The sequence below is a fragment of the Labrus mixtus genome, chromosome 3, assembly GCF_963584025.1.
Source record: "Labrus mixtus chromosome 3, fLabMix1.1, whole genome shotgun sequence".
NCBI classification, from domain to species: domain Eukaryota; kingdom Metazoa; phylum Chordata; class Actinopteri; order Labriformes; family Labridae; genus Labrus; species Labrus mixtus.
Window position 1 is genome coordinate 20,577,774 of NC_083614.1, and position 27,112 is coordinate 20,604,885.

General features: G+C 40.3%; 1 protein-coding gene across 1 annotated transcript; it reads left to right on the forward strand.

The window, feature by feature from the left end:
* The first annotated feature begins 799 nt into the window (after positions 1 to 799).
* LOC132965425 (ankyrin repeat domain-containing protein 13C) lies at positions 800 to 26,333 on the forward strand. Its single transcript, XM_061033728.1, has 13 exons — positions 800 to 1,482; positions 3,323 to 3,364; positions 9,763 to 9,867; positions 14,720 to 14,805; positions 15,853 to 15,898; positions 16,863 to 16,929; positions 18,189 to 18,333; positions 19,197 to 19,328; positions 19,895 to 20,056; positions 23,145 to 23,224; positions 23,893 to 23,991; positions 24,390 to 24,490; positions 24,707 to 26,333. Exons 1-13 carry the CDS (start codon positions 1,107 to 1,109, stop codon positions 24,835 to 24,837), a joined length of 1,572 nt encoding a protein of 523 aa, XP_060889711.1. The 5' UTR covers positions 800 to 1,106; the 3' UTR covers positions 24,838 to 26,333.
* Positions 26,334 to 27,112: the final 779 nt, after the last annotated feature.

Genomic DNA, 27,112 nt, shown 5'->3' on the forward strand with positions numbered 1-27,112 from the left:
CACGTTTTGATGCTTGATAAATTCTGACTATACTTCAACTTTTTTTTTTACTATAGCGTAAACTTGTAGATATTGGAACTTTTATTTAACCAAATGATCAGAATACAAAAACCCAACCCCCTTAATTGATATAGCCTAAAACGAGTAGTCCCATATGTGAACCAAACCGCATAATTCTGTCTTTTTAAAATACCAGAAAAAAAACGACACTACAGTTGTTGTTTTTATTTAATTTCCTTATATGAATGATACTTCTTAATTGTTTAACTTAGGCCCTCTTTGCAACTTCACATCATTGGTTTTCGATAAGAATGAGTAGGAGTAAAAAATAGAAGAAGAAAAAAGAAAAGGGGAATATGATAATAATAATGTATGTATATGGTCGGCACATGTGTATGTAAGTATATACTGTATATGTGCACTTTGAGTATGTGTATTCATGTATGTGTGAGGATGGGTATATGTATGTGAGTAAGTGCATGTATATATATATATATATTTGTGTATATGTATGTATTTAGAGACATATATAAACAGGCAGGAATTTATAAAATGCAGGGTTGGGAACATATAGCCTCTGAATAATTTATGTTTAGAGTTTTTCCTTGTATTTTTTTCCCATTGCCTGTTTCTGTTTTAATTTAAAAACCCTTCAATAAAAATATATTTAAAAAAAAAAAAGAATGAGTAGTAGGAGGAGTAGTGTTTGCAAGTGACTGTTAGTAACCTTTCCTGAACTCTCGCGATAGTACGGAGCGGAAGCGTCGAATCTTCCTTAGTAGTCAACTGGAGCCGCTTATGTTGTAGAGCAACCAATAAGTGACGACAGCTTTGGACGGTATGAGGATAGCAAAGTGTTTGTTTTCTGTGTAAACCGTTCACCGGGAGCTTCTACCGGTCTTGTCTTCGAACATACGTTTTCTTTTTTTTTTTTTTTTATCTGTGCGGCTAAAGGGCAAGTGTTTTTCATGTTGTACAATTTGCAGTGTTTGCGATTGCGAGGAGACTTCCAGCTGGCTCATCGCATCAGGTCGCTCGGAGGGTCAGAGACGACACCCTCTGCTCCTTCAGCTTCACCTGTTTAAAAAAAAAAAAAAAAAAAAAAAATGACCGGAGAGAAGATCCGCTCCCTGCGCAAGGACCACAGGCCGAGCAAGGACGAGGATTTACTGGAGCCGGACGAGGAGGCTGCAACCGGGACGTTCACCGCCTCCAAGACGAGCAACAAGAGCAGAGCGAGTAAAATCTTCAGCAATCACAAGTTAATCAAGTCTTCATCCACACAGCTGCAGCACCAGCAGTCGCAGATTAACGCCAACACCAACACACTGTCATCGTCAGAAGTCATCGATGACAATAACAAAAACCCCATCATCCGGACCGGGCAGGACTTTCCGGTGCATGAGTGTGTGTTTAAAGGAGACGTCCGACGCCTGTCATCGCTCATACGGACGCAGAATATCACCCAAAAGGACGTCCATGGTGAGTTTGTCAGCTTCTCAGCAAACCCCAAAATCCATCATAATGATTCCACAATTTCAAGGTCTGATGAAGCTTAGTTTTAGTCGGCTAATAGGCCATCAGTCTCCAGCAGCATGAGGAAAAGGCGAGGCTTCTCTTTGCCACTGTAGGCCTGGGTAACTGATACCAAAATGAGAAATTGTTGTGATTCCACCACTTCAAAATGTCATCAAATCTGATCCTACAGGGAAACAGGTGTCTAAGAATTACGGTTTTCAGAGGCTCCAGTCCCCTCTCTCTTGTGCAACTTTGAGATCCCTCATCATCTGAATTAGTCTCACGCACCCTGGGGGAGATCATCTTAGGTTTTTCCATGTCTAAAAGACAGGGGTTCTTTTTGGGAGACTGATAGGACCTCTCCTGCAGTGCAAAGTCTGATCAGATAACATAACTTAACACCACCATGTTTAAAGAACCCCCCCCCCTGAACTTACAAAAGCACAGACTTGTTTTGTTCCGGTTCACGTACCAAAAAAAAAAGGTTGGCCTGTAGCCTACTTGAGCTCAGTGTCAGCACTGGAATGTGGTTTGTTCTCAAGTAAAACCTGATGTAATAAAACCTGGTGTCAAACAGGACTTCTGCCTCCTGCTGTGTTATATTAGGAATTCAACTTTTGTCATTTAAAATGTTTGCTCAGCGTGTTGAAGGTTTGTTTGTCTCTGCAGCAGCAGTTTGTGTGTTTATTGTGTTTATTTATTTCATCGACGTCAAAAACCATCAGTAGAAAATGAGCACGAAGCCACCACTAGCCGTATCATTGATTTTTCAGATAAATATTTTTTGAAATAATAATCGTTTATAAAATCTAAATAGTTATTTAGTTGCTTCTCTGTCCTAGTAAGTTTAACTAATTTAATTTAATTGATATTAACAGTAACACAGGGAAAGTTCTCGCATTGAAAAAAAACTAAACAGAATTAAAACAATTTAATATCAAAACTGATACTTGTGTTATAGATTCTTAAAAGTTATGGAACCTTTTATATCTAATACTGGAGAAAGAATCGCAACAAAACCCACTGAGAGCAAGGACTGGCTTATCCAGAGTTAGCAAACACAGATATTTTGCAGGAAAATTACTTTAAGTAAGCAAATACAATTCCCTTCACCTCAGCTAAATGACGGCAAAAGTTTCAGAGACAGATATGTCACAATTTCAGGGGGAATAATTTTGAAAGAGAAACCTGACCTGCAGGTAGGATTGATGGAGTCTCAGTTGTACCACTGCCCTACCTTTTGTAGTTTATCACAATGTAAAGTGGAACCGCTGGCAGATCCCCAGTTTGTTGTTTCACCCTCATCAGGGCTTCTACAGGGCTGGCCCTCTTTACTTTGGATACCTTCCCACCACTCTTCTCCTTGAAGAGAAGCCTGAAGGAGCTGACAGGGCATATTGGCTTCCTCTTGAGGGATTTTCCAAAAGCTTATGAGGCACATTTGACAGCCTGGGAAGAAAAACCTGAGTTTATCCAAACCTGGCTTAAATGTTACTTTCCCTAAATGTATTTCTTACTATTCAGTGTTTACTTCATGGTTCTGAATATGCAATGCAGTCAGTTAAATTCCATCTTTTTGGAGGGTGGTGAGTGGGTGCCGAAGGTTAATAGACTATAATATTGCTTGATACGGTTGGAGCACAAAAAATACTTACCATGTCATTTTGAATTTAGTGGATTCTGCCTCCCAGTTTAACCATCTAACTGATTCAGAGTGTGACAGTGCTTGTCACAGACTCTCCTCTCTTATTGTGAAAATCAAATGCAGTCCACGACCTCATTGTTTTTTTTGCTCTTCCTATAGGAAACACACCGTTGCATCTGGCTGTCATGATGGGGCACAAAGGTGAGTCATTTTCCAAAGATTCACCTCCATGTGGTTTATTTTCCTCTCTCTCTGTCTCTGCATTTCAAACAAATCCGTCTTAGACTCTGCGTGTCTTTTATGTTTTCTAATTTATTTTATTTTGTGTGTTTGTGGGTGTGTATCGTTTAGATGTCTTTGTTTTTGTGTGTGCATTTGTCCGGCACCACTACCAGACATTTGTCACAGACCGCTACACGAATCCCAGACATCAAAATTCTCTTGCATGAATAAAGAGGTTTGGTTTGTGCATTATAGCCATGATGAAAACTGAGATTGAGCAAGAAAAAAAAAATCTTTTTAATACAATTATAGGAATTATCGGAACATATTTAATTAGTGGGGATTAGGTACTGATGATTCTCCAAGAAATAGGATCCCCTCTGCGGCTACGGTCTCTTCTGAGAAATGTTCCACCTCTGGTTCAATGGGTTTATATCTGGCAAATTAGATCATTAGTGTAGAGATTAGACATTTAATTTTCAGGTTCCACAATATTTGGTTTTTACGCTGTTATTTATTAAAGAGTTACTTTTATATTCATAGTATTTATTTTTTATTTTTTTGTTGGGGTGGGGGAGTGTCTTGTGATAGAAATGGCACAAAGCATTCTGATAATGATACAGCACTGAGTATTTAAAAAAAACAACAACTTGAAAATCAAAGTGGTACAAGTTGTGTTTTTACAAATCCTAGCAAAACAATCTGTCATATTAATTACATATGTCATAATGTCAAAGCTTTGTAGAAGTTGTTTCATGGATTTGTTTTTAGTTGAAAGCATGTGCATCAAATATTAATGCACTGCCCCTCAGTGAAGCGATGCCTACATTAAATATCACAAGGAGTCTTCAGAACATGCTTTTGAAAAATTAATCCCCCTGGTTTTTGCAGCCGGCTCACAGCAAAGCATAGGGTTACTTATACTGCACGTTCATGTTTGTTTAGTGTCTCTCATTCGAGCGCAGGTTTCAATTGATTTCACATTGACACAGTTCAGTTCCCTTCGCCCCGCGTGTGTGTGAAGGCTTCGCTGCTGCCTATTGGTAATTCAGACTGCGAGGGACCAAGTGTAGTGGCGGATGGGACGCTATAGAATCGATTGTTCTAATGAGGTTGCCTATCTCCTGACTGAACAGCCTCCCCGTCCTCCAGGGACACTCAGGCCAGACAGGCTGAAGGCTACAGCATGAGATCATAGTCAGGGTGTGGCTGGTCTGATGGGATGGAGAGGACAATGCTCTTGTCTGTACAGCTGAATGTCTGTGTGATTTACAAGGCTGCGAATGAACGTATCTTTGACGCTGTTCATTTGATTTAATCTGTTGTACAGGTAAGACATAGTACTGTCTAACAGCACAATTCACGTCTTATAAATGGGGTTCTGCCAATGCAAATGACATACAGGACTACATACTTAGGAGAGAGCATTAGTATTGTTATTGCTACGCAAAATTATTTTGAGAAAATTCATCTTCCCCGGCTCTCTTGAAGGTAACAACTGAGCACATCACATCAAACCATAATGCTTTATCCACGCTTAATATTTATTTGAGGAAAAATCTATCATGCTGAGTGTCCACTGCTATTACAGGGACATTTTTTGTGCTGCTGCTAAATCTAAAAAATATTTCTGTGAACTAAGAATCTGTTATCTGTTATTGAGATATCTCAGACCTTTTCATATGTTTTTCCTCCTTGTCCGACCAAAACTCCACAACCCAAATATAGAGAGCTTAAAACAGTATAAGGAAAAGAAGAGGTGAATGTGTATTGTAAAAGTTATGAGCAAAGGATTTTTGGCAATTGTGGATTTAAGAATGACATAAACATTTCAATAAAAGAAAAGGCCTAATGGGCTTCGTCAGGGCGTCTGTCAATTCTTGAGAAACAGTCTATGAAGTAAGCAAATATATTTCAAACTAAGACGGGTTAATAAAACCAACCAACCAACCATGAGTTACTTTTTCTATTAATTAAATACTCATTATATGACTCATAATTTGAAGCAACTGCTGAATTCCTCTGCTTGGAATGAAACCCTGAAATACAGTAAATTATACGGTTTCAGCTCTCATTTAACAGTTACACCACGGTCAGAGTTCTATACATGACACAGTAATCTCCTGAAGAATTTTACCTGCCGTGTCCTCAAAGGAAAGACACTATTTTCCCTTTTCCCCCCCAGAGGTTTGATATCAGCTCCCATTGCTGCAAAAGAGAAGAAGAGAATAAAGAGAGAATAAATCTAGTGATCAGTGGAGCCTATGGGCCAGTCCAGGACAGGAAAAGTCTTTATCTGATAGGCTAAAGCACGATTTTAAAAGGCTGTCCCTATAGAACAGTAACAAGTTAAAGCAAGAGTGGACATTAGACTCTCATTATGCTCACAGTAACCGCAATTCTGTCTTGAGAAAAAACAACGTAAGTAACCTCAGGAACTGTGCCAATGTTGTTCCTCAACTCCTGTTTGATTCGGTCACTGAGTGTGTGTGATCGATGGAAAGGAAGTGAGTGAAAAAGCCTGTTTACAGATGTACCCAGCCCAGATGAGAATGGGTGGTGATGTCGGGGTTTTAACAACCCACAGAGCCTCTTAACAAGCGCTCCATCTGTAGCCAATGCACGCAGTGAAGCATTAGATTAGCACTTTATTTCTCCATCCCAGCACTGCCTCTCTCATTCCTCTATTCAAGTAGTAAGTGACTAGAGCAGCACCTCTGTACACCTCCTGCATGTGCAATCAACCCAGAGACCCAGAGGGAGAGTTCTTTTATCAATACTTTCACCACTGCGTGCCAGGTCGAATTGGAAAGCCAGCCAAGCTAATGAGTTATAGGCTAAATGTTAATGTATCCAGGCGGCTCTCTTTTCGATTCAAATGAGTGAGCTGAAGTTTGATTATTCTTTTTCAGCTTCCTACACGAAAAGTACAGAGAAGCAACAACTACAAAAACTACAAATTACATTTGATTAACGTAAATGTATTGTAGGACAAAGAGCTTTAAAAAGTTAATAAAAATACACAAAAAACTGCTTTTCATTTTTTTGTGGAGGAAGTTATACTTTATTTTTGTTATCTGTGAGTACTGAATGAAAGTAAAGAAAATGACTTAAGAATAGGCAGATGACTTGTAAGGTATGGTCCCTGCTGCTGTAAAATACCTTTTCCCATACACAGTGAGGACTCAAATCTTTCCAATATTTTCATCAGTATTGTTTAAATACTCAAAGCTGGACATTCTACTCCTGAAAGGCTAAGGCCCGACCACAGGCTAGCAGATTCACTGTACAGGACACTTGGCCTGGCTGTTCCCTCCATGCTTATGTAATGTATATCTGCTGAATGTTGTCATTATTATTACACAATCATTGGATTTAGCAGGTTGATATTTAGGTCAAAGGCCCGAGGGGAGGCTTACATCGGAAAGCGAGCGCTATAGCACTCGACATCAACCTCTGTTATCAGCAGCTCCATCCACAAGACCTAGCACGGATCACACTAATACATAAACACAGTGAGGTCTGTTTCTTTCTTTTTTTCGTCTGCCGATGTAAGGCTTTTAGTGAAGCACTTAGCAGTTACATCCCCCTTTTCCTAGAGCCAACACTGCTTCCTTATTTAATTAAAGCATGAAAAAATACGGGCGATTTTTTTTGCCAATCGTACTAAAGAAGTCACATTTCTGAGTTCAGTACTTGAAGTTGCAGATCACGCAGGGGGAGAACTGGGCAGAAGTTTAAAAGAAATCAAATTCAGACGAGTCATGAGCGAAGTCTTTGAACCTCAGCTGCTCCCCTCGTGTGATTACAAGGACTTCCCCTCGGCCTGTCTTTGTCTCATTCTCATTTTCTTTTTCCACACTTTCACCGTAAGGAAAGCTGGAGAGTACATGAGCAGGATCATGTTGCTTTTAATTGTCTCTGTAAAGAATATAGCCTGAAAGCTCTATTTTTTTTCGTGTATACCTACACTTGCTACAGCCGTATTCCTCTTTGTTGTGTGGATACAGTGTTTAATTAGGAGTTTCAAAATGTATTCCTCTCTGTCATAAAGAATGTATGAGACCCTGGCCTCTTTCTCATTAATAAAACAGAGAGTGTATGTAGATCCAGATCCAGGAAGGGGGGGGGGGGGACTTGGTATTTTAGACTATTTGACAATGTTTCTGTGTGACACTCTGGCTCTGTGTGTAAACTACTTCAGGCATTTCTTTAATAGCTTTCATTCTGATGTTTAGCATTGAAACAAGTCTGAACATGTGGGCTGTAACCAGTTTGATTTTGTTCACATGACTAATAGGGTTGACTCAAAGGATTGCCATGAAGGAGTGTATGAATGGAGAGCTTCTTTGTGACTTTTGACCACCTACATGATCATTAAAATGACGTTAAAGGAAGTGTAACAGGCAGCTGTAATAAAGTTCCTTTGCTATCAAGTGAACGTCCTACATATGCACTCAGCAGTTAGCATTTCTGCTTTACATTTGAGTGCTTTGCTGCTTTCAGGGCCTGTGACTGTCTGCGACTGCCCAATGCTGAGGCAGCAACTGGCACTGATGCCAACATTATAATGAATGATGTCAAGACAAAACTGACAGCGGAGCCGGAACTCCATGGCTTCATTTTTGGCTGGCTGTAGTTTGTTGAAATGGTGCGAGTGAAGACATTTTTGTGCTGCGCCCACTGCTGAGCTCGCCACAGAGAAGGGGATAAAGCTTTTCGGCTGCTTTCCCGCAGTTGGAATTAAAGAACAGCCCGGATAGTTACTCTGGGTTGTCTTTTTGTTTAGTTTGACATGTAACTCCTGTGATTCCTCGCTCATTTTACAGCAGTATAGGCCCTAAAGTAGGATAGAGAGTGTTGTGTAACCATTGGTCTCATATGGCTCTGCAGTTAATGGGTCAGCTGTCATCTCAATCCAACACACAATCTGTCCCCATATAAGACGAGGACTGTTTTTATAACTCTGATCACATGCTGAAGGAAACTTCTTCAGTAATTATCGCATGTTAAACAGCAGAGGACGGTCAAGAAGTGTTTCAAAATATACTTCCAAGTCCAGTCAGATGAGTGTGTGATAAAAGTGTGATCAGTAAAAACTGAGGGTGTGCAGCAGAGTTTGTGTAGAGAAAGGAAGCAGAAAGTAAAACCAGCAAGAGTGTCCTTCACTTGCGTCTGGTTGGTTCATTGCTTGAAAATGTGGCACAGTGTTGGCATGCAGTTACAATTAGTTTCTTGGGCTTGTTTTGTCACCATAGCAACATCAAAGTTGATGACAAGTAGGAGCTCATTAGTCCCCAACTTCTTGAACTCCCGGGTGATAGGATGTTTAAAGCGTTAAGTGTTTAAACAGGTTTGTCCACCTGTGCATGTTTGAAGCCAATTATTTTTGTGTGTGTGGGCGTTTTGTACGGGTTTGTGGAAGTTTAGAATCAGGACATGAGAAATACAAATGTGTATTTGTATTGTGAGTTGAAGTTTTTCCCTTAAAAACACATTTTTGGTAACAACACAAATCTTCTGTTGAACGTATTTATTCCTCTTCTTTTCAGGAGTCGCACACTTTAGGCCATGAGTATGGATTTGCCCTTGTCAAAAGGGGCGATTGCTTGAGTTCATATCATCTCAGACACCTCCAGTTTACCTAAGGGAGGATTTAAATGGGAGAATCTTGTGCCAGATGTTTTGGAATTCTCTGTACAACCCACTTGCAATCAATAATCAAGCGCTCTTACAAAAAAAAGACACCTGCCCACCTGTATTCTTGTTGCAGAAGGAAAGTCTGCCACAAGTCCTCAATAACATGGTTAGCAATGATAATAATGCACTGCAGACCTCGCCTCAGCGCTCTCACAGGTTTTTTTTTCAGCACCACAAGTAAAGCAAGGCATGTTCATATTTGACATTTTTATGGCTGAATATTTTCAAAAGCTATTATGTGTTCTGTTTTCTCTTAAGTTGTATATAACCATCCTCTAAGCAGAAAGGAGCATCTGGGATTGTTACATGCGGTCAGAGAAGAAACTCATTAGATAGATCACTGGTTGTCACTACACCACAGATTAGCTGTTCTTATTGTACAACACACACAGGTTCACTGCAGGTAAACTTCACTTTGAATGTGCTCAAGCACCATCCCTTCTTCCCCCGAATCTGCACCTAAGACTAAAAACAAACAGACCTTTGTATTGGGATGACTGAGTCATGTTTGGAAAGCGCATATTTATGTAAATATGTTTCTCTTTCCTCTCCAGTGTTGTTTGTGCTGCTGTTTTTTTTGTGTGCATACTTTTCATTTGTGTCTTGTTTGCGTCAGTTATGAGAAAAATAAATCAAGCTGTTGTTCGCCCCTGATTGTCCTCTTGTCGTTCTTACAGAGTGTGCCCACCTGCTGCTGGCCCACAATGCACCTGTGAAGGTGAAGAATGCTCAGGGATGGAGCCCGCTTGCCGAGGCCATTAGCTATGGAGACCGACAAATGAGTAAGTGACTCACTGAAACTCCAGCAGTACTACCACCGCTGTAACACACTAACATAAAGTTGATGTGCTGTCCGTCAGTTTGGGTTCTTCTTGTATGAAAAACTGTGATGAAGGGAAGAAAAGTTCTGATCAACAGATGCAAATCAACTGTTGCCTCTGCACATTCTTCCACGCTGCTGAGTCCAAGCGCGGTCATGATGCAGGCCTGCCTCCTTTGTGCCTCAGAGTGAGGGGACATTCCTCAAGGCCCTCTGGCTTTGTGCTCTTATGAAAGGCAATTCATTAGACGTTTCTCTCTCTCCTCATAGGCTGATTAGGTTCAGGCCCCCATCTGGCTTTGTTTTCAACCCACAGTTCACAAAAGCTCAAACTTAAATTACAAATAGGTTGATATTGTCTAAGTATTGTGCATTTATTCTCAAATACATAGCTTCTGTTACATGAACTCATTTTTATTTCAGTGATATTATCATGTTAGGTTTTACAGGTACTAAGTGTGTTGAGCTAAACTGCTACTAAACTACACGCAGGCTGAAGGGCCAGTGTTATAACTATGTTACAACTATTTGTTTATTATCTTAATTGATCCTTTAACCGCCAAATACTGTTATTATATCAGTCCTACCAATATATACGAACAGGGATCCAAGAAATATGTGCCCCCATTTTGCTAGGTTGTGTGTATCCTTATTCCTGCACAAAGTACAATGTCACATGGAGACATTTATAAATCGGCTACAGTGAAGCTGAAAGGCTCGTGTTAAAATCTTCAACTTCACTTTAAGTGCTCGGCTGTTAGGATGAAAGAGTATGGGCTTATTAGCACAGCCACTTGGCACCAACACTAAGCAATCATACAGGGAGGCAGCTTAAAGCGTCTCCATTGACTGCATCTCCTCTAATTAACTCTCTAATGCCTCTTACTTACCTTAGCAGGTTTACAAGTGTTTCTATTGACTCTAGCCTCTAATGGAGTACCATTTTTTGGTACAATTGTCAGTTCCTCCTCACCACGTCTAGCTTGCACAGACCGTCATGTGATGCAACTGCATGACACATACTGTGTTTGAGTTAAGAGCACACCTCTTACTTTTTTACCAATTGGAAAAAATCTGGCTACAGTCTTGTGTCTGGATATTGTTCAAATAAATATTAGAAATTACAGAAATCTTAAATTAAAATATTGTAATATATAGGAAATAATGATTCGCATTTCAAACATAAAACTCATTAAATATAGTGTCCATAAGATTATATTACGATGTAAGGTTACTAAGGCTCTTCTCATTTAAAGATGCAGAAGTTATTCTTTCTAATGTCATCTCAGGTTCCAGACACCATATGGAGAATGGGAATAAAGTGATTCAGAGACCTTAAAGAGTGTAAGGTTAGAGGGAAGAGGACTGCAGCCATTTTTCACTGAATCAAAAACTCCATCACTGAAAGGGACTGTCATTGCTGTTTGACCCTCTTTTGTGTTATTTGTTTTTTTAACGTTGCTCTAAAACACTGGTAAGAGCCCCTTTGTGACAGCTAATCTAGGCCATGCTGAGTCTGCAATTTATAGAAAGATAACACTTTGTGTTCCTTCCATAAAAGTTAACCTGGCTACCTCGATGTCATAAAAGAGGAACGTTGCTGAAGGAAACTCTGACTGTTTCCTCCATTCAGCACAATAAATGTGGAGTTATGTTAAAGGATTTACCCTGCAGAGTCCTGCCTGGTTAGATATTCAGTTTGAGCTGAGTCAGTGTAAGTCAAGTCTGTGAGGGAATCAAAACCTGGGAGCTTTGTTTGAGTTATTGTAAGGCAAAACGTCCAGGCCTGGAAAGTGCTGAAAATTTATTTAAAAAATCATATATCATTATCCAACTAAAGCAGTGTGCATTGCAGTATTTGGCAATATATTTATATAAAGCTGTCTTTTTTTAAAGCGAACATTTTGTTGAATGAGATGAATAAGAAAAATACTGTGTACCATTTTTAGCTTCTGTTCTGGACTAATTTCCATTGATGTCGTCCTATATTGTGTTGTGATTTAATGTATTTGTCACCTGAGCTGTGTTACAAACAGCTTTTCATTTGAACAAGGAAGCACAAATGTGGCTCAGAAATAGCTTTTCTCATTTTGTTTTGCTCAATAAGAGCTATTTCTGTCCTCCACACAGCTGGGTTGTCAGCTTCAGGAGCTTGTTAAAAGGGTGTCACAGTCGAGTTGGTGTTTATTAGTCAGGGAACAGCTTGCTTGCTTGCTTTCGCTCATTCTTGCCTAATTCTAAAATTACAAACAATATATAAAAGAAACATTTTAAAAACACAACCGATGAAGAGATCTTGTGTCTCTATGTCCTGAGGTCATGTGACATTAAAACCAATGATTATCTCTCTTCATGTTTTGTGAACACAGTTCCATTTGGGTTGTGTTTAGAAAATAATAGGAAGCTTTGTTCCTATTAAGGTGTTATTCTCTAACAATCAAAGATGGGAAATTGGCTTTTACAGTACAGCCAGTGAACAGCAGCATTTCAGTCAGTCATTATATTGTTGTCACACTGTATGTTGGCTGCTGGCCTGTAACTCAAATACTGCAGCTTTCATTGCAGAGTGATGTCATTTTCCATTAAAACTGAGAGGGTTACATGAAAACAATTTGTGGTCCATGTTTGTGACTAGAAGTCTGAGGAGACCAGATCCTCCTGAAGTATTTTTCCTCCTCAAAACATGTATATATACTTTTTAAAAGCTGGTAGAATTGATTTTAGAATGATATTAAGAGCACTGCATTCCACATGTTGTGGGTTATCTTCATTTAATTGAATTTGACTCTTTTTTTTTTTTTAAATGTCTTGGAAAATGTATTCACCATGGCCTATTAAGTTGAAGCATCACTATGATCAGGTGTCCTTCTAGCTGCTGCCTGTTGTGCATTTCCACACTACGTACCTGTGTCAATCAATACTGATGGTTTCAGATCTGTGCAGCAGCAGCAAACCTCCAGTTAGATCTCAGGCCTGAATTGTTAAAATGGAAGCTGTGTTGTCGTGGTAGTGAGTTTGACGCAAAATTGTCCTGAAGCTGCCTCTTTTCATTTATGTGCAGGGGTAAAATTACTGAGATCACTCGCCTAATTACTGCCAGGACGGTGCCCTAATCAGTATCTGGGTGAGTTAGCGCCAGCATGGAGAGCCAGTTCGGGTTAGCGTTAAAGCCATCAGCGTCAGTCTCTCAGCCTGTGTTGGCTGGGTGGTCTGTGGCCAGATGGTTGGATTGCAGTTTTTTTTTTTCCTGGTCCCACTGAGAGGCAGCGAGGATCAGGAGGAGCCCCGTCCAGAGCTTGTCCACACTCATTACTAAGCCGGGCCGCAGAGACACCCTGGTCCTTTACTTGTGTCTGTCTCAATTGGCGCGTGTGTCGTCATGTGTATCCATGTGTGCGTGGCTGAGCTTTCATTTGGCCTTATTTTACCATCACTGCCCCCTCCTGTGCTGCCTCATAGGGAGCAGCAGTAAGACACTGTGAAGAACAGGTTTGTGTATGTTGACTCACCACATAGAAGGCAGGAGCTAGCTAGGCTTATGATGGTGGCATACGTCCACAAAGCTCCTTGTCACATAAAATGGGTGTGAAAGCAGATTTCTTTATTTTTTTTCTTACTGTTTCCATTAGTTTATTAGTGGCACAGTCATGTCATCATTTAATCCCCATCTGGCATTATCAAAGCTGCACAATTATGTCAGTGAGTAATGCACTCCCCCTATAAACAACAGCAACTAGCCATGAAACAAATGCCTGCTGGTTGGGTGTGAATCCTCCTATTTTCCCACAAACATGACAATTTCTTGCAGCCAATGGGCTGAAGAGCTTTGAATGCTTGTTAATGTGACCCGCCATGGTTAAAGTCTCTCCTGCGAGCTTCTCTCTCCCCTAGGTCATTAAGGAGGTTAAAGGCGCAGCTCATTAGATGGCAGCTCCATATCTGGCAGGCTCGTTCCCTTTGAACTCCCTGGAACGTTTTGATCCCTGCAGGCGGCGTGCGGAGATTGGTGCGATGCAGGCGGGAGTGTCCCATCTGGCTCCGGGAAGTCGGCACATCTCTGAGCCTAAAGCCGTCGTTACTGTAAACTGCGTGATCTGTGCCTTTAGCATGTGTCATTGTTGCTAGGATTAGCATAACGAGGCTGCTCCTGTGATAATGGAGGTGACTTCCAGTGGATTCATACAGAAAATATGTGCTCCTGTAAAATTCAAACCACAGCCCATATGATGAGTAAGAGAGGCAAAATCAGAACTGTCACTAATCTGCTTAATTCATGTAGCTACATTTTTTATTTTTGTGATATGAATAAATAAAGTTCTTGTCAAATTTTGGATGATTTAGGTGGATAAAGGATGGTCCAGCAATAAGATAACACTCTTTCATTGCCTTCTTTCATTATGTTAACATTATTACTCATTATTTTAACATCAGTTAGGAGCGGCTTCTGTCAGTGTGCAGGACAACTCGTCACGGTTTAAGGAGACTGGCTTTCATGTCATGTAGAGAAGTTTGCCAAAAATCAAGCAACACAGTGAAAAAACAAGTTGTTGATGACATTTCTAAATGTTCATCTTGGAGAAAGTGTTAAAATCAGATGCAGTAAAGCAAAATGTTAATCAAAGTTCACTTTTAGATGTTAAAGTAGGGAAACAAACGGCAGTTCTCCATTCAACTGTTCAACAGTTTTCTCTGGAATAAAAAAATCTCTTCAGCCATTGCTTTTTTTTCCCCCTAAGCTGCTGAAAGCTCGCTTACTGTTCATGCTTTTGGTCTCACTTGTCTTTCTTCTTCTTTTGTTTCACTGTGCCTTTCAGTCACAGCACTACTGAGGAAGCTGAAGCAACAGTCCAGGGAGACTGTGGAGGACAAGAGGCCCAAGCTGCTGAAAGCCCTGAAAGAAGTAAATGCTTTTTTTAAAAAATGTGATCGTATTATCAGTGCTGCTCCTTTTGTCTTAATGCTTTGTTTTTTTCTGCTCATCAGAACCTCCCACTTCTCATTCTTTTTCATTGCATTCAGCTAAACAAACTACACAGTCATATATACAAATATCCCTCCTAGATCAGTCAAGTTTTCGTTTCCATATGACTGTCATCACAACAAAGTAAAGCCAGGAGGGACACACACTCACACATATACAGTATACACACACAGACACAACATTATTACCATGACAGATTTAAAGTTGTGAGGTTTGAGCCTAAGTGACACCTTGAAGTGCTGTTACAGCTGTCTGGTCTGACGTCATAAGTACAGACGCACACACACACACACACACACACACACACACACACTGTAAACAAGTAGCTACTGACAGACATCAAAGTCACAGTTATTATGCACAGATTTATTTTGCAGCTGTCTGCCTATATGTTCAACATACACTTACATTTAAATTGTCATGCACTTAAAGGCATATATGCTTTTCAGAGCATATGTATGTCATAATCATCTGGCGGTTTTTACTCCCAGGTCAGCTGTCAGCTCCAGGTCAGAGGTACATTTAGCTTGGTTTAGTGGATTTCCACCTTGAGCCTTAATGTACAAGTTGTCATTAATTTGCTTGAGTCAGTCATGGCAGTGAGGGGATGTATTTCTTCCTGGATGATGATGACGCCGATGAGCCAAGGATGAGATTCTTTTTAAGCTTCATCAGCATGACATCATTATTAAGAGGCCAGATTGAGACCATCAGTTGAGATGACAAAAATCTGTTGGTGCCTTCCAGACACCTCACAGGATAATCAGGCAGTCAAGCCTTCTCTGCAAACGGAGAAGCTTTGCTAAATAATCTGGATTTCTCTTCTTCAAGTTTGTAAAATTAGTAAAGCTTTAGTATAGCTTATCTGCATGCAGATAAAAGCCAGCTACAAAACAAATAGCCCTGTATCTTCACCCTAATTGTTTTTACCTGAGATTGAAATGTTGTATGTTTTGTCATTTGCAGCTTGGAGACTTCTACTTGGAGCTTCACTGGGACTTCCAAAGCTGGGGTGAGTCAAGCATCATCTCCTGCTCTCTTACTATGGAAAACATTGTTTCATAGTCATTATCGTTCCTGTAAATGGACTAGAATTTAGTCTGAAACGCCAACAAAAGTCAAGGTGTTGCAGGCTGGAAAATATGATGGAATGTATCACTGTCTGTCTGGTAAGAGCACGCTGATCTCTGCACAAAGGGACCTTGACTCACAGTGAGCACAGGCTAAAAACAAACTCTTACTTCTAGACCAAAACTCACACATCTTCTCCTAATCTGTCTGTTTTTATTCGTAAGAAATGTAAGCAATATCTGCATTAGTTCGTTGCAGATATTCCCCAGTTTCACTTCAGTAACACACCCCATGTCCTGGTGGACTGTTACAGAGGACACATAGTGGGTAACAGTAGATTACATGTATTTACTCACTGGTGAAGCAGCTTTTGGTTAGTCTGCACAAGTCTGGCCCCAGAGTGTGCACCAGCTGAACTCACTGTGTGTTTGTAAATTATTGACAAGGTGGGCAAGGTTATGCAATAAAGGCACGATAGAAGATAAATGTAAAGCAGTTGCATAATAGTAAATGGAAATTGTGAAGATGCAAAAGGCTTTGATGTGGCAACAGTTGTCAAAATGTTTTCATTTGTTTTAGGTTAGAGAGCCAAAGAGTTCTCTACTTGGAGTAGAATATGTTTCAAACCAACACACACATGGATATGATATCATCAGAGGGAGGGAAAATACATCTTTATGCAAAAGCAACAGCAGGGGATTTTTCTATTCTACTTTAGTGTGATTGAACCTGGTGAGCTATTAAAGATGTAACTGCCTGCACGACTACACTTTATAGGCCAATTCTAGTCTATAGAGCTGCATGCCTCCGTGGCTTTAAAGACGATGGTGATTTTCATTATTGAGTGTACTTTCTAAATTTAGCTGTTGTTTCACATGTTCTAACTGTATCTTTTCATGTTGCAGTGCCTTTGCTCTCCAGAATCCTGCCTTCAGACGCGTGTAAGATCTACAAGCAGGGCATCAACATCAGGCAAGTCCTGTCCACAAATGTGAATGTGTGATTTCTTGAGACAAAGAAAGAAAAAAAGGCAGTTTTACAACAATATCATTCCCAAAAAATAACTAAAAAAAAACTTCTAGCATGGCACTTTTAACGCATTCTTATTAATATGCCATCTTTCCCTGCACATAACAACCTCTCCTCTATCTGCTCTCTGTATCTTCCTATCCTCCTCCTTGGTTAACTAGGGTGTGAAATCAGTGCCTGGCAGTATGAGGAAACGGAGCAGCGGTACCTCTGAGCACCGATCTTTTACTTCTGTGTTTCTATTTAAATCAGAGCGTTGTTGAAGGACATTTACAGTAGTGTGTATTCTGCTTCCTCCCCTGCTTACAAAGGGCATCAGCAGAAATCTGTGACACTCTTACGAAGGCTGACACAACAGTGGATAGGCAGCGTGTTGATTCGCTTGTGGGGATAAATTAACACTAGGCACTCACTGCTGGGGCATATGCACACATTAACGCATGGATTTTAGACTTATAGCAGGGGTACATGTGCGATAAACAAGAGCAGACCTTAGTACACACAGATTCATCTATATTTGGGTATGATAACATAATACCTTCAACTGAAGACAGAAGTGAGTGCAGGCAAGGGTGTGTTTGTGTCTCTGCGTATTGTTCCTGGATGAGATATCCTTGATGTGGAGCTATTCATTATTCTCTAAAACTGCTCCAGGCTGTCTAATTTGGTATTCAAAATGCCCTCTTATTATCCTGGAGTTTCAGGGAAGGAAAAAAAAAAGGGAAAGAGATACAGACAGAGAGAGGGAATGAAAGAAAGGAAAAACTGTCACAGCAAAGTTCATTTACATTCATGTGCTACAGTGTGTCAGGGCCTGTCATACCTACCCACAGCACCTACCACTTTGTGTCTGGTCTTCACAAGAAACATCAGTGATTCTCTTTGCTGTCGTGCCTCGTTCCAGGACTACAAACTTTATCAGAGTTGGGGGGAAAAAAAAATCTTGAACCGCACGGTTGGTCTCCCATGGCAATGATTACCATAAACATTGCCTGTAAACTTTCAGAGCAAATGTGCAATGGTCATCACACTATTTTCCCTACCGCCTATGTGTGCAAGTGTCTTAAAGTGTTAAACTGGATGAAGCTCTATTGCTGTCATACTATTTCCCTTTTCCTGCTGTCTCCCTTTTTCAACTGTCTAATTTCCCACAATAAACCTAATCTCAGTATGGGCATCTTTGTGCGTCTCTTTTTGTACAGATTGGACACTACCTTAATAGACTTCTCAGATATGAAGTGTCAGCGTGGCGACCTCAGTTTCATCTTCAACGGTAACGCCATCCCCTCCGAGTCCTTCGTTGTGCTGGACAATGAGCAGAAGGTCTACCAGCGGATACACCATGAGGTGAGCGAGACACTGACATCAGACTTACAGACTACAGACTCACTTGCACCTCCTGAAGTCTGCAGTGTGCATCACAACCAACAGACAATTCTTTCATCTCAAAATCATCTACCAAGTACTTTGTTGATTCATTGTTTTAAAAAAAAAAAAAAAAAACACGTCGGGAAATAGAGAAAATTGGCACCATTATTTCTCAGAGTTATACTCAATATGTCCAGGTGCCTTGTATAGACCAACGCACAGTTTAATGGTCAAATGTGTCAAATGAGCTTAAACAACTCAAAGCAGCATTTGCTCGCATATTAAAGGTCAAAACTGGCACACTTTCTGTTGTGTTTTTTTTTGCCTTGAAAAGGATTTAAGAATATTTTTAGATTACGAATATTTGAATATGTTTTTTTACTTAATCATTGTTAATGTTTTATTCTCTTCTACATCATGAAACTTTTGGTTGAAGAGAACAACAGATGAGCAGTTTTTGCTCTTTTCAGTTTTATCAGTAGTAAGCTAGATGTGTGATCCTAACCCCACGTGTTGTACCTCTCCTGTGGTTAAAAAAAATAAATATATATATATACAATATATACGTAACTAGACATTAAACAGAAAACTTATCACACACCACAATTTCGCACATCTCTTTTTTCCCCGGTACTAAAATTCCATCTATGCTGTTTGCTGTTAAAAACTCCATTACGTGCATTTGTGTCTTCTCTTCTCTCCTGACTCGTGTCTGAGTGCGTTCAAAAAGTTAGTTACGTTTTTTAAGAATTCTCATGAATAGATAAATCCTTTCACTGAGTTTCTGTGGCTGTGTTGATGCTTCTGTTTGTTTCCTAATACTGTCCTGTGTGTGTGTTCAGGAGTCAGAGATGGAGACAGAGGAGGAAGTGGATATTTTGATGAGCAGCGATGTGTATTCTGCCACGCTCTCCACCAAGTCCATCACCTTCTCCAGGGCGCAGACCGGCTGGCTGTTCAGAGAAGACAAGACGGTGGGTGTCAGTGGTTGTAGTTGATTTGTTGTTATTATCATAATTATTATCTCCACTGTCACTGCTTTCTAAAGAGAATCTGTGTTTGATCCGGCTGGGTAACGTACATAACTTGTGTAACATACCATTACATTGCATGTCACAGTTTTCATCAGGTTTACTCTAAAGGAACAAAGACTGTTGACTTTTCTGATTTTAAGTGATGAAATATTTTAATTACTTGGCAGTTCTCTGATATTGTGTTGGATGTGTTTAAAAGAACCAAAACGTGAATCTCTCTACTCCTTTCAAATTACTATTAACAGATCTAGAAACTTGTTTTTCTTTTTTTAAACTCTTCTTCATGTGTTTTTGGCCATAACTCATAAATCTGAATAAATCAGAGAAGCGTCAGTGGTTTCCCCAAAATGGAACCACAGGCGATAGGCTCATAGCAACACAGACAGGGCAAGGGTCTCAAGGCATTGAATGAGTTAATTTGGTATGACTTGTTGTCATCTCGCTCCTTTTTTTTCCCCCACACAAGGGAAGATGTTGTCTTATCTAACGTTTTCCTCTCCCTCCAGGAGCGTGTGGGGAACTTTCTGGCTGATTTCTACTCTGTGAATGGCCTGGTGCTGGAGTCCAGGAAGAGACGGGAGCATCTGAGCGAGGAGGACATCCTGAGGAACAAAGCCATCATGGAGAGCCTGAGCAAGGGAGGGAATCTCATAGAGCAGAATTTTGAGGTGAGTCAGGAATCAAATATGGCCGATTATCACTTGTCATTTGGGTAGTGTGATGGGAGTAGAAAGGAGGCTATTTCACCAGAGAATCAAATTAACAGCCCCCTCAGTCATTACCCAAGATGTAATTGAAGGGGCCACATGCAGCACACATCCCAAACATCCTGCTTCCATGCTGAAACCATCATATTCTCCTGCAGTGCCTGTATGTGGCAGATTCTGCTTACAATCTGTACTTCAATGGTGTTCACGTCATGTACTGAAAATAGAGCCCTTTCTCACCAAATTGTGTCATGAACTTTGGAAGCAGACAAACTAAAACTAGGAACACAAATGCCCTTCCTATGTTTAATATCAAAGTCTGTTCCTCGTCGTAAATAGTTATACCAGTGGCATTTGGTTATTTCTTGTAGTATGATGAAGCAGTTTATGAGCTGCACTTCCTACAGCATGTGTGTTTGATCAATCAGTGTCCTACAAACTTGGACCAGATAGTCCATTAGCCATCAGAAAGTACAACATGCATGTAGAGAAGGAACTTTTTTGCAGTACAGCTCTAGTTGCCTAAAATGTTTCTTGTACCGCAGTCAAGTCCTCCTGGTGTGAGTGAGATGGGTACATATCAGCATATCCCGTCCTGTTTGCTTTTGTACAGGTTCAATCAGGCCGTTTCCTGTTACAGATAGTGGAAGACATTCAGGTTTTCAAATGAGTGTTTGGATGTTTTCTCAGTATACAATAGAATAAAAGATGGTGATTATTGTGTTGCTGAAAACAGAAAACAAAATGCTCATTTATAGTTTTTAACTTAAACAGAAAAAAGCAAGGTTAAGTACCAAAATGTGGATGAACATCATGTTTACTTGCACCTGCAGCGTAACCACCAGTCCAGTCCTGAAACTGTCCTGTCCCGCTGGAACCTTGGGGTAGGACATGAGTCTCAGACTAAATAAACTTCACAGTTCCCACTGCCTTATCTATCAAAGATAGATGCTGTAGAGCCAGCATGGACTTCCTGTCAGACTCTGTCGCTCAACTCTGCATGTTTTTTTTTTGTGTGGAAAAGTTCCTGTCTGACTCCCCCGTGTTGTCACTTTGATATTTTACTTGTTATTGACATGGAGGCAGAACCACCAGCTCCCTGACACTTTTGATTGTGAGACAGCTCAACCCCACCCTTCATCCACCATGCATGGATATCAGTCCCTGCACTGCTGCCTAGTGGTGAAAGCTACACCGCTGCACTTAATTCACAGGGATGACTCTCACACTCACCGTCCCCTAAGCACAGTATATTCCAGAGTTTGCTTTCTAAGCCTTTGTCTAAACATTGAACAGAAAGCCAGCTGCACAGCAAAGACAATGCCTCTCAACACTCAATAGATGTTTTTATGTAGACTCCCCCCTTGTTCTGCGCTGGGCCTTGTGTCATCACAGTGTCCTCTGTTGTCTGTCAGTCTATTTACACTTGTTTGAATCAGTGCCCACTCATGGTGAAAGTGAACCGGCTGTGTTTTGAGGGTGTCGATGTGGAAATAGTTTCTCCTCCCACCCTAGAGGGTAGGCAGCGAGAGGAAAATAAGCAGCTGCAGTGACGTAGCTGTGTTTACCACAGCAAGGGAGTAGCAGGTCAGCTTTGTGCCTGTGGACACAGGGAAGCGCAGGGGAGGATTTCAGAAAGAGCTTGACACTATTGATCAAATGGATGAAGGCTAAAACCCCTGGTGCCATGGAATGATGGAGGGGCAGGACCGGCATACCAGCACATCGGTGCCTCGGCAGGCTGTGTGTACTCTGTCCTCGTCACAACAACACGCCAGAGCCAATACACACTGTGTGAAAGAGAGCTCTTAATAAGACCAAAGCCCACAGTGAAAACTCCAAAACACTTCTGTCATGACTGCTGTGCTAGTGGGGATGAAGATTTTGTCTCCGTTTTTATTCGCACTACAAACAGCCGACTCTTGGCAAAGTCAGGTGTCCCATCAGCCACCCCATTCATCCCCATTATTCTGCCCTAGTTATCGTATTTAATTTAACCATAGCTTGCAACAAACTGGCAAGAACAGCAGGTTCATTTTAGGAGAAAGTCCATTTTAGGAGGAACAGGAAATAGCTCATCCCAGTTCAGGCTCTCTGAGAACAGACTGTCGCATCCTAAAATAAACTGTCGCTGAAGGAGAACTCCACAGCTCAGTCGGGAAGACCAAGCTGAGTCATTTTCCTGAGGATGTTTAGATGATTTGATATGAGGTGGAAAGTCTTCCCTCCAAAACACCAAGAGAAGGAATAAGGAAAGCAAGGTTTTGTTTTTCCGGGAGAATTAACATAGTTTGTCTTTAGTTCCATCAACCACACGTTTTAATAACTGGAAAATAATCTTTTCTGTGAAGCCGAGTAACATTGGTCCTGCTTTTAATTCTGAATATAGTGATTTTCCTGCAACAGTTAAAAAAAAAAATTAAAAAAAAGCCTGAAAAGTCTGAAAAGCAAACATTCATGTTGAGCTGAGGGTTGATGGATTAATGGGTACATGAGATATATGGAGGCTACAGCTGGCTCTCTTTTAATAAGTTGATATCCACCTGTTATCCCCAAATTGACTTTTAGGTTTTATCTAACCAGCTATATATAGATGTAGTGGGGCCCTCTACTGGCAGGGGCTGTGCATGTCACTGCACATGTGGAACAAAGATGGGTTAAGCTTAATGTTAGACTATTCTCTGTTAAAAGACTCATCAGTTTTAGTTTTTTCCATCAGTGCCAAATTCACTTTTTGTCAAGGTTTGACTCTGAGGAAGATGCAGTGCCTCGAAAACGTTACTCCTTTGCACCCCAAAAACATTAGATTTAAATGATTCATGTGCTCCAGGACTTTCTTTGAATTCTCCCCGAGAGACGGAGTCCATTGATTTATAATTTGAACGTGTTAGGTCCTTCTCTGAGAGCACCGACTCTCATTTGCGGAGCAGCTGAAGCGCAAGAGTTTCCTTCTACTTACATTTTTGTCTGTTATTAAGTACCATAAAGTCACATCATTTAAAAGATGAGTCTAAGATCCAAACTTTGTCTCTGTCTCTTTGCTCCACAGCCAGTGCGGCGGCAGTCTTTAACCGCCCCTTCTCCCAACACTATATCCTGGGAAGAATACATCACTGCTGACAATGGAAAGTAGGTACCTTCATCTCTGACCACCTCAATTTGAGAATTTCACAAGTCGAGCCAGACCACCGAGGAAAATAATGTAACTGACATCATAGACATATATTTTTGAGTGAAGAAACTTCTCCTTTTAAACAAACCTCTATTTTATTATACCTCCCAAAAAGCCAGAAGTCAACCTGTAATAAATAGTAATCATAATTTATAAAGATTACAGATCGTTAAAGTATAGTTATTTATTTATGTAGTTTGTTTGTAGAGAGAGTGGGGAATGACATGCGAGAAAGGAGCACCAGGTCGGATTTGAACCAGGGCCGCCCGCTTTGAGTACCACAGCCTCTGTACAGGGGGCGATCACGCTAGCCAATAGGCTACCGGTTCCTTTAGTTATTTATTTTATGTTATCATACACATTGTAGACTACAGTCGATGCAGATTTGTAAGAAACCTGTGTCTGCTGAAATGTGCGTCTCAAAATGTTAAATCTCACACTTTAAGGTCTTGTTGGGTAACTGTCAAGAGGAAATATGACAGACATTAGATTGTGTTACTTTAATGACAATAAAATATTAGGACTCATAAATACCGTACATGCTTGGTCAAATATGACAAATGGCAGATTTCTGCAAAACGTCCTCAAGCTCTTCTAACAGTCTGATGATTCTCTCTCCCCACAGAGCACCTCATCTAGGCAGAGAGCTGGTTTGTAAGGAGAGCAAGAAAAACTTTAAAGCCACGATAGCCATGAGTCAAGACTTCCCTCTGGGCATTGAATCGTGAGTGTTCTCTTTAACTTGGCGTCCAAACTGTTTTTAAAAAGCTCGCCGCCAAAATGCCCTCTAGTTCTTTCCTGCTGGCGTGTGCAAAGTGGTGATTAAAAGGGAAGTGATATATTTTAAGTTTTGTTTATTGGAACTGATGTTTTCCTTTACATAAAATAAACTTCTTGTTTGTTTGTTTGCAATGTGTTACAGTTCTTTCCTGTGAAGTTGACAGTTATTGATTTGTGTTTATATTAGTAGAAAAATGTGTTAGTCGTTTTATTGAAATCATTTAATGTAACACAAATATCAAAAGTTTCAAAAAGTGCTCATTTATTTGTATTTCAGCCATGGGTTCATTTGTTAGTCGTCAGTAGTTAACCTGTCACCCTGTGTTCCTTGTTCTCCTTCAGGTTATTGAACGTTCTCGAGGTCGTTGCACCATTCAAGCACTTTAATAAACTCAGGGAGTTTGTCCAGATGAAGCTCCCCCCTGGCTTTCCAGTCAAACTCGGTAAGTTGATGTTTATATGAAGAACCAAACACTGCAAGGTTGATTGGTAGAAAATAAATATATGATCAGCTAAACTAAAGGAGATGTTGAAAGGGAATTTAATATTTGCTCCTACTCATTTAAAATGCTGCAAAAATCAAACACAGTCACTTTCAAAGCATGCCTCGTACAATTCCAAAGATGTCATTTGTAATTCTGCTCATGCTCTTCCTGCAGACATCCCTGTCTTTCCTACAATCACAGCCACGGTGACTTTTCAGGAGTTTCGCTACGATGAGTTTGATCAGTCCATCTTTACCATTCCCAATGAATATAAGGAAGACCCCAGCCGCTTCCCTGACCTTTAACCTCTGAACCTGGAGAGGGAAACAAACTGACATCGAGGCAACTTTATGCTATAAAACACTTTTGGATTTACAACGCAAAAAGTGGACAGAAAAAGCAGCTACGATGTCGTCAGCCCTCGACAAAAAGGGCACCAAGATGAACACAGTTTCACAAAAGAGATCAAAAAAAGCCTTCATCAGAGCGGATAGAGGCTTGCCGTGACAGAAGGGGTCAACATCTCCTCACACGCATTAAGCGTTTTGAAGGGTACAGTTGAAGATTCTTTTATCTCACTTCAAATTTTTTTCAATCAAGAAGCCGAGGCAGGAAGTGCAAATTATCTTTGAGCTGAGAGTCAGTAAGTCTCATCAGTGAAAGGGCATTGAAGATCAAATGAGTGTCAGCTGTATGTGGGGTAGAAGAGAAAGACAGACAGCCAGTTCAGTTGATGCTAATGTGTTAAACTCTCAGTAATGTTTATAAGGGAATGTGTTCTAACTGACCTGTTGTAAAGCACTGATGTGACTGTGTGACACACTCGGGAGGAATTCCACCAAAAACGACTTTTTAGGTTATTTTTCTCCCCTTAAATAGAATTTTCAGAATTCTGTTTTAGTTCTTTAGTTCGATTTGAGATCAGTGAGATAATGATTTGTATATAAACTAACTTACACTTGTAGGACAGGTGTGTAGGAGAGACAATTGCAGTGTTTTTGACACTCAATTCCTTTTCATGAACAACTTTAGATACATTTCCAAAGCTATCCTGATAAATATGATCTAGAATTCACAAAACTGAATTCCTGGTTTTATGAAATTTGTAGATTAAAAACCTAAAGATCTGTATTTGCAGAATTCCACTTAAATGCTGCAAATGAGTGTGTGTGCGTGCGTGCGTGCGTGCGTGCGTGTGTGTGCGTGTGTGTGTGTGTAACACTGACTTTTATGGGCATGGAGTAGTATCACTGAACTTTTGGACACTAGATCTGTTTCAGCCACTCTTCATTCAGCTGAGTGTACAGACTTTGATTTAGTGATAGTCAGCCCTTAAACTTGCATCTGAATAATACTGGTTTAATAAAGACATTGCCAGAAACGTACGGTACAACAGTTTTATTTTTGTTTTAGTGGAAGCAAGCATAATATGTTGAGACATCTACACCTTTTGTTTCTGGCACAAAAAAACAATCTTTGTAAACGATGTTACAAACTGTAAAATCAGGTTTAAAGAACAAACCTGGGGATTGTAAACTAAGTACATTCTCTCCATTTCTACACATGATGAGAACTAACCCCCCCTCCCCTTCCCACACAATATGTACATACAGCTTTGTCTTTTATGTTGTCTTTTCTTTTTTGTGCTGCTGATATGAATATGTCTTCTGCAAGAGGAAACTTACGGATTTTTTTTAAATGTAATGTCCGATTACTTTAATTCAAGGGTTTGTTGTTTTTAACATGTTGGCAGTTCTTCTTTTGTACATACTTGTAATGTTTTAAAGAAATAATCTCTTCATTCTGCTGTCGTTTATTCATTTCACTACACAGGTTCAAGTTTATGAACCAACATCAGATGAACAAAGCAATCAATCTTTTCAACAGAGCAACAGAGAGAACAGCAAAAAAAAAGTCACTGGAGGCTGCAAACATGCAGGAAAGTGGGGGAAAGGTTGGACTGACAACCCAGTAGCCAAAGGAACTATACAATGTTTTTAGTAAAAGGTGAGATGATCCACAATCATTTTCAGCATTAAAAGAAGGGAATTAAACAAACAACTGATTCTAATGAAGTTATTTTAGTTGTACCTACAATTATGCTATTCTTCAATCAATTCTAATCCAATCAAAACCTTCAAAATAGAGCCGGACTATTAGCTCAGTTGAAATGTGAATGCCCCATGTGTTGAAGATGACCAACACATGCTGGTATGATTCTGTCCCGGGCCGAAACAGTCAAATAACCTGTTTGGTGACGGACATCATTCATTGTGTCCTCCTTACAGAAATGCAATACTAAGGTAAATCATAAACTCCTAACATACCCCTAAAAAGAGAGCAGGACCACAGCTCAGTGGACTGGTCACCTTACCTTTACCATGACCTCTTTCCTGAACAATCATTAAACATTGTATGTTCATTACAACCACCAGTATGGAACCATGTGATTGTTTCAAACCTGAAAGCGATCCCATTGAAAAAGGACATCCAGAGGTCATTGATTGACCTGATTTATTTGTCTTTTTTGGCTTGATTTCAAGCTACACACATCTTGAATGTGTTTTCCATTTGTTCCAG

Excerpts from the sequence above, each read along its gene's own strand:
- LOC132965425 (XM_061033728.1), top strand. The coding sequence starts at position 1,107 with ATGACCGGAGAGAAGATCCGCTCCCTGCGCAAGGACCACAGGCCGAGC. Across the intron at positions 14,806-15,852 it reads TGCTGAAAGCCCTGAAAGAA|CTTGGAGACTTCTACTTGGA; the intron begins GTAAATGCTTTT and ends TGTCATTTGCAG. Across the intron at positions 15,899-16,862 it reads CTGGGACTTCCAAAGCTGGG|TGCCTTTGCTCTCCAGAATC; the intron begins GTGAGTCAAGCA and ends TTCATGTTGCAG.